General features: G+C 44.0%; 1 protein-coding gene across 1 annotated transcript; it reads left to right on the top strand.

Annotated features, from left to right (window-relative positions):
• Positions 1 to 2,787: 2,787 nt before the first annotated feature.
• On the top strand, positions 2,788 to 7,525 carry LOC130124228 (angiopoietin-related protein 3-like). The gene is made up of 7 exons (XM_056293682.1): positions 2,788 to 3,294; positions 4,021 to 4,131; positions 4,814 to 4,937; positions 5,236 to 5,337; positions 6,219 to 6,314; positions 6,578 to 6,850; positions 7,295 to 7,525. Exons 1-7 carry the CDS (start codon positions 2,788 to 2,790, stop codon positions 7,513 to 7,515), a joined length of 1,434 nt encoding a protein of 477 aa, XP_056149657.1. The 3' UTR covers positions 7,516 to 7,525.

Genomic DNA, 7,525 nt, shown 5'->3' with positions numbered 1-7,525 from the left:
ACAGAACCAGGAATTCTACCTGAACTACACGTCCTCCTCATGTTCATTGCATAATGGGTTGTCACCATATGTAAATAATCATGTAACTGCAGCTGATGGGTCAAGAACCCCTTTTCTGACCAGAGGGTCACAGACCTTAACAACGTCACTAACCGAATTAAACATGCTAAAAGTTTAAATCAGAGGATCGGGCTTTATTTACAGATTACGGTCATGTCCTCTGCTACTTGCACGAGTTAGGATCATTCTGGTGACAGCCAAATATGTGAACGTGGGATAACTAGACACGTGCGTTTCAAATTCATATATCTTTGGCACAAAACGTTGTTCAGGCGCCTGCCGACCACTGGCGTATGTGGCATTTGAGATTTCTTTCCTGGAAAAAAAATCTGCAGTGAATCAAAAGCTTCAATTTGCATGCATTAAAATGCAACAGTATATCCATATAAAATAGTTCTGCAAAGATAATTCAATTTTATTGTTTTGAATTACATGGTTTTGGAATAGGGCATGCATGTCAGTCTTATGAAGATTTTTTTTTTGTGCAAAACTTGATAAAGCACTCACATAGTCAGCTTTCCAATGTTTTTCTTTGGAATAAAATCTATAAAAGCGCTCAGAGAGCCTATTGGAACTAAAGCCAATATGCATACCAACTGGAAAATGCCTTCCTGGACATTTGTATGAGGATTTGTTGAAAGAAGTTGATGCAAGCTATTTCTTATTTCCATACTTTATTCACGCTTTGCACACACACAAATTACACCCCACCTCCTGTATCTTGTCACATAAACTCCCCAAAACACCTGCAATGGCTGCAGGTTGTCCCTGGTCAGTGAACCCTGAGAGGTACTCTGCCCCAGACTGAGACTTGTGGTAAATGTGGGCCATTATGCCGCCATAGACACCTGCCAGAGAGCAGGTTCTTCAGCTGTAGTCAGGCGTGTATTTACTGTGCTCACATTCTGGGTCTCATGCCAGTGTCCACTAATATGGGAGGTTAACATTTAACTGGGGGGAACAGAGGGGACGCTAAGAGTTCTTCACCCCATAGTTGGACGGATACAGCCCACTGCAGGGTGGAGTGTTCTCACCAAACAAGCACTTCACTTGCTTGTTATGTGGAAGTGTGTGTGTGTGTGTGTGTGTGTGTGTGTGTGTGTGTGTGTGTGTGTGTGTGTGTGTGTGTGCGGTGGCTTTGCTAAAACTGACAAGGCTACTGTTGTTTAAAAGCAGTCAGTCTTGCCTGTAGCCATTGCAATGTGAGGTGTTTAACCTCCACGCACTTAAAAGATGATATCACTTGAGAGTCTGAGTAGCGTGGTGGTCTATTCTGTTGCCTACCAACACAGGGCTTGCCAGTTCGAATCCCCGTGTTACTTTCAGCTTGGTCAGGCGTCCCAGGCACAATTGGCCGTGTCTGCGGGTGGGAAGCCGAATGTGGGTATGTGTCCTGGTCGCTGTACTAGCGCCTCCTCTGGTCGGTCGGGGCGCCTGTCCGGGGGGGACTGTGGAGAATAGCGTGATCCTCCCACGTGCTATGTCACCCTGGCGAAATGCCTCACTGTCAGGTGAAAAGAAGTGGCTGGCGACTCCACATGTATCAGAGGAAACATGTGGTAGTCTGCTGCCCTCCCCGGATCAGTAGAGGGGGTGGAGCAGCGACCGGGACAGCTCAGAAGAGTGGGGCAATTGGACGGGTACAATTGGGGTGAAAAAAAAGGGGGGGGAATTATATCACTAAGTAGTGTGATCTGGAGATAAGCCATGATCTGGGACCTAAAAAGGGGCCAATGTTTCTTAGTGTTTACCTGTTTGAAGGAAGATTGATGTTTTGTATATATTTCTAGCATCAGGTAGCGTTATTACACAGTCACCTTAGTTGGCACCGTTTTGGTCTAAAAAAGGAAAGCACTTTTAGGTCTAATCAATACTATATATAAATTGGGTCATCTGCTTTCTCTCACATAACATCTCAAAAACACACAGAAAAACATGGAGCCACAGGTAACTGTGGGTCACTGTCGTATTTCAAGCTCGGATGAAAAGAGAAAAAAAATTCAACGAAATTTCTTCAGGTGAATACACACTGGTTGTGTTTCCACAACCAGCAGAGAATAAACTTACTTCAAGAACAAAAAGACAATAAATCAGCGGACTTTCCTCTTAAATGGCATGGCACCCTTATCATGAGGTTCAGGTATTTTCCCAACCTCTTGTCCAAAAATTTGCAAAATGGGAAGATGAAAAAAGGGCAAAGATGGAAGGTATTTTGAACGGGGTTCAGTATATGGGACATAGAAAAACCCACACCTCCACCGTCTGTGGAAAGATGTCTGTGAAATACCCTGCAATGTCAGACATATAACGTTGTTTATTGCACCGCCAGGGACATTTTTATGATAGTACAAGCTAATTTGCCCTGTTCTGTTCCCGCTGTTAAACTATTTAGGTGAAAAACACGGATAAACGGCGTGTGTTGCGAATATCACACTCCAAATAATGACATCAAATATTTGGATTTAAAATAGCAACTAACAGTTGACATTCAAAAAATGAATGGGTGATGGAGAACTCGCATGACTCCCCCAATTCAGTTCATCTGGTAGAATGGCATTATTAAACGGAGTAATGGGACAAACTGGTTAATTATTCACCCAACTCGATCCAGCCTATAAAAAAGACCAGGGTCATCATATTCAGTGGCGTCCTTTACGCAGAGAAGAGAGGACTTCAGCTTGTCAGCAACAGCGCACAACTTGGGAAGCAGCAATACAACAAAGCATGATGAAGCCAACGCTAATTCCCCTGTTGTTAGTTCTCGCAGTTGCTTGGCCCCCTGCTCTCTGCACCCAATCAGACAGCCCTCCTCTCCAGCCCGAACCTGTAGTCGAAACCCGGTCCCGGTTTGCTGCCCTTGATGACGTGCGGCTCCTAGCGAACGGTCTCCTCCAGCTCGGCCAGAGCCTCCGGGAGTTTGTTCACAAGACTAAGGAAGAGATCAGCGACATCTTCCAGAAGCTCAACATCTTTGATCGCACCTTCTACCAGCTAACCGTGCTGGCCAGCAAGATTAAGGAGGAGGAAGAGGAGCTCAAAAAGACCACGGTGGTGCTTAAGGCCAACAATGACGAGATTAAGAGCCTGTCTCTGCAGATCAGCTCCAAAGTGGACAGCATCCTAGAGGAGAGGAGCCAGCTACAGAGCAAAGTGGGAGGCCTGGAGGAAAAGCTGAGCAGCCTGTCCCAGGGAATGGTGACCACTGAACAAGTGACCGAGATCAATGCCCTCAAGGTGAGTCCCCTCAGGGGCCACAAGGGAGGGAGGTGTTCAGCATTGCATAACAACGTGTCCCCCCCAGAACAGTTTTCTTGTAGTGGTGAATCAAATTCACAATCCATTCATTTGTCCATTGTCCTTCATTGTCCAGTACATCATGCACACAAGGAGTTTGCCTTGGTCTAAGGTGCAGTGAGCGTAACAGCTAAGTTTAGTCTAATTAGCATATAATTTAAGTCTCCAATACCATACAGCACCATACAAAACAGAAAGGTAATGTTTAATGCAAAAAAGCACATGAAACGTTATAGGTTAACATGAAACCCCTCATTTAAGTTATTCAATACTTTAATATCTTGAAACCTTTAAGAAACAAAATTATATAATGAGTTTTGCACAGAAAGGGTCTGGCACAATAATGACAGCTACCTTTTGCAAACAATGCAAAACTCATAAAAAGCAGCCCAAATGCAAAGCCTTAAGTATTGTAAACTTGTAATGGCATAAATCAGATACTAGCAAACCAGTTAGTTTTTTTTTTTTTTACTCAGTTCATTTTAGCAGGTGCTAGGATCGTTTCTAAATGTCTTGCATGGGGCTACATTTAGCAGAATGGCTGCCATGTTTCTTCACTGTACTGTGTAATTCCTAGAATATTTACTCAAAGGACATCAAATTATTAAAAAGAAAATAAAGTCAAAACCATTGGGGTCAATTTTGGCCCTTTATTTTCCTCTCTAGGAGGTGATTCACAGCCAGGAGCACAGCATCACAGAGCTGCTGAAGGCTGTGAAAGAACAGAGTGACCAGCTCAACTACCAGAGGCTAAAGATCAGGAGGCTGGAGGATAAGGTACTAGCGTAATTCTACATGGATGTCCTGGTGGCTCAGTCATTTAGGGTCGTACCATGTAAGGCTCATGCCTGACTGCAGTGTCCCGGGTTTGAATCCGGGGACCTTTTACTGCATGTCTTTCCCTGCTCTCTTCACCTTGTGTTTCCTGCCTAATTGCTACTGACCTGTCACACGTATGCTGAAAATGCCAAAAAATATATCTGAATAGAAATGCAATTTTACATAGATATGCTACATAATTACACATTTGCCTTGATTTTTCTTCTTCTTTTTTTTTTAATTTGCTCCTCTTAGCATCACCAAATGTCTGTTTTGACACTGCTGAAACCATCAAATTGCATCGTTTGAGTTGGTAAAAAAAGAAAATGTTATGAGGCTACGTAATCTGATTCCATGTGATTTAAACAATGTTTACAAAGTCGGCACATGGAAGTTAGTATCTATGTTTCAGTCATTACAGGCTTTCCATTTTCGTGACGTTATGGGATCGAACTTCCTCTGATCTTGAGAGCCTTCCTTGGTTCATAAAGCAAAGGAAAAATAGTTTGTGTAAAGCTTAAGAAAGAGTCTAATTTCACAACACAAAGTGCACTTCCACTGTCAGTGCAATTCCCCTCTATCAAATGTGCTTCTCCAGTGGAGTTTCATTGCCAAATAAAACGCTCTTTTTCTGTTCCAGCTCACTGCCAACACAGTTGCCCAAGAAACCACTGATAAGATATCTGACGTCTCTGACTCTGAAACCGCACTCCTGACGCCGTCGTATCGGACAACAAAATCAGCCGACACTAAAGAAACTTATGGTATAACGACTCATAAAATATTTGATCTGAAAAACACAGATGGAGAGATTTCTAATCCACCGTTTGTCTTAGTCAAGCTTCACGACAGCAGCAGAAATCAATATTCTACCTTGATGCATTAATGCATCATTAATATGTTGACAAATGTATATGTATCCCATCTGTTGAACTAAACTCAGAGCCTTGACATCCCCGTTGTGTGTGTGTGTGTGTGTGTGTGTGTGTGTGTGTGTGTGTGTGTGTGTGTGTGTGTGTGTGTGTGTGTGTGTGTGTGTTTATCTGTCAAATGTGCTGTCAGACTGCAGTCAACTGTTTGACAGAGGGGAACGTGTCAGTGGTGTCTATGCCATCAGACCCAATCAATCAGAAGCCTTCATGGTCTTCTGTGACATGAGCAAAGGTAAACCTCACAAAACAGAAAAACCATTACCCTGGATTAGACTACACTATCTTAGATTAGATTACATTAGATAAAACTTTAGATAAAACTTAAACAAGCCTGTAAGACGTAACAAAACAAAAAAAAACAAAAACAAAAAAAACCTGGGGAGTCCGGGTAGCGTAGCGGTCTGTTCTGTTGCCCACCAACACGGGGATTGGTGGTTCGAATCCCCGTGTTACCTCCGGCTTGGTGGGGCATCCCTACAGACACAATTGGCCATGTCTGTGGGTGAGAAGCCAGATGTGGGTATGTGTCCCGGTTGCTGCACTCGCACCTCCTCTGGTTGATTGGGGCCTCTGTTCAGGGGGAGGAGGAACTGGGGAGAATAGCATGATCCTCCCATGTGCTACGACCCCTGGCTGTCAGGTGAAAAGAAGCGGCTGGTGACTTCACATGTATCGGAGGAGGCATGCGGTAGTCTGGAGCCTTCCCCGGATTGGCAGAGGGGGTGGAGCAGCAACTGGGACAGCTTGGAAAAATGGGGTAGTTCTTCCGAGATACAATTGGGGGGGGGGGAAAGGGGGACCCCCCCCCCAAAAAAAAAGAACCCTACAAAAAGGGGTGGACATAAAACATATCCTCTCTGGCACAGTAACACTGGACTCATTGATTAAAAAAACAATAAGAGAACATGAAAATGCAACAAATGGGTGTCAAAACACAGAAGTGGATCAGGCTTCACAACACAACTGCAGATATCATGAAAATGTGAAAAATGATTCGCAAAATATGCACCATGTAAAGAAACACATATGGCTGTGGTTTGGTGTCTTTCAACTTTGAACTTCACTTTATGTGACAACTGGCTCAAAAGAGACTCTCCTCCTCCCCTCATTTAGATGGGGGAGCAACAGTCATCCAGAGAAGAATGGACGGGTCAGTGAGCTTTGATCAGACCTGGGAAAAATATGAGAATGGTTTTGGAGATTTTCATGGTGAATACACTTTCCTTTTCCTTAGACTCTACGCACATTAGGTATGACAGCCTAATTCTCGTTGGCATTTCTTTGTGCGCATGTGTCAGCATATATCATGTGATCTTTAGCAATCACTGTAAATCAATTGTTAGATAATTATGTATTGATCCCAAACAAGCATGCATGCAACTCCTCATGTTAGCGTGAGTTTGTTTGTGTGCCTAGCTTTGTGTTGGTGCTCACTTAGCCCTGACCTTTCACTGTATATCTCTGTGTCGCAGGTGAGTTTTGGCTAGGTCTTAAGAAGATCTATACCCTCGCCAAGCAGGGCAACTCTTTCCTTCAAATCCAGCTGGAGGACTGGAAACAGGTGAAACAATTCATCGAATACAACTTCTCTCTGGAGGGCCCCGAGAACAACTACACCATTCATCTCACCCACATTTCTGGGGATCTGCCCGATGCCATGGCCAACCAGACAGGCATGATGTTTTCCACCAAGGACAGGGACAATGACAACCATCAGGACTCAAACTGCGCCTACGACTACACAGGTGGCTGACAATGATCAACCCCATGCCAAAGACCTGATCCATGCAAACATGTTATATGATAATGCTGTCTAAAGCTGAACAGAATGGTTGACAATGAAAGATAGAAATTAAGAAATATGAGATTTTTACCTAGAAGTCACGATGGCTTTAGAGGTTAGCACTGTCACTTCATAGCAAGTAGATCTGAGGTTAAATTTCAGCCCATCTGTATGGAGTTTGCATGTTTTCTCCTTGTTTGTATAAATTCCCTCCAGATGGGGGCCCTGCAATGGAGTAGGGGCCCAGAATTGGATTAAGAATGGATGAAGGATTTTCTCTTTAGGTTTCTATTGAACAAAGCCATGAAGGGTCTAAAAAGTGTCCTTAGTTTTAATGTTATGCAGAAGAGTAATATCTATATGGCCTGCTTAACCAGTCCTGCATATAACTTTTGTCACTTTCTAGGTGGCTGGTGGTTTAATGCTTGTGGAGACACCAACCTGAATGGGAGGTACATCCACATGAGGCCAAAGGGCCGGTTGGAGCGCAGGAAGGGGATTCACTGGCGGCCGAGCCGAAGAACTCCCTACTCTCTCTGCTTCACTCAGATCTCCATCTACTCTTTAGCAGCTGCCAGCACCACCTCCTCTTCTCCAGCGTCTACTGAGACAGGCCCCTTCCTCTGAAGTAACACAG

Source organism: Lampris incognitus, chromosome 14 (assembly GCF_029633865.1).
Source record: "Lampris incognitus isolate fLamInc1 chromosome 14, fLamInc1.hap2, whole genome shotgun sequence".
NCBI lineage: Eukaryota > Metazoa > Chordata > Actinopteri > Lampriformes > Lampridae > Lampris > Lampris incognitus.
The sequence above is the reverse complement of the archived record's forward strand: the minus strand, read 5'-3'. Positions and strand labels throughout refer to the sequence as shown.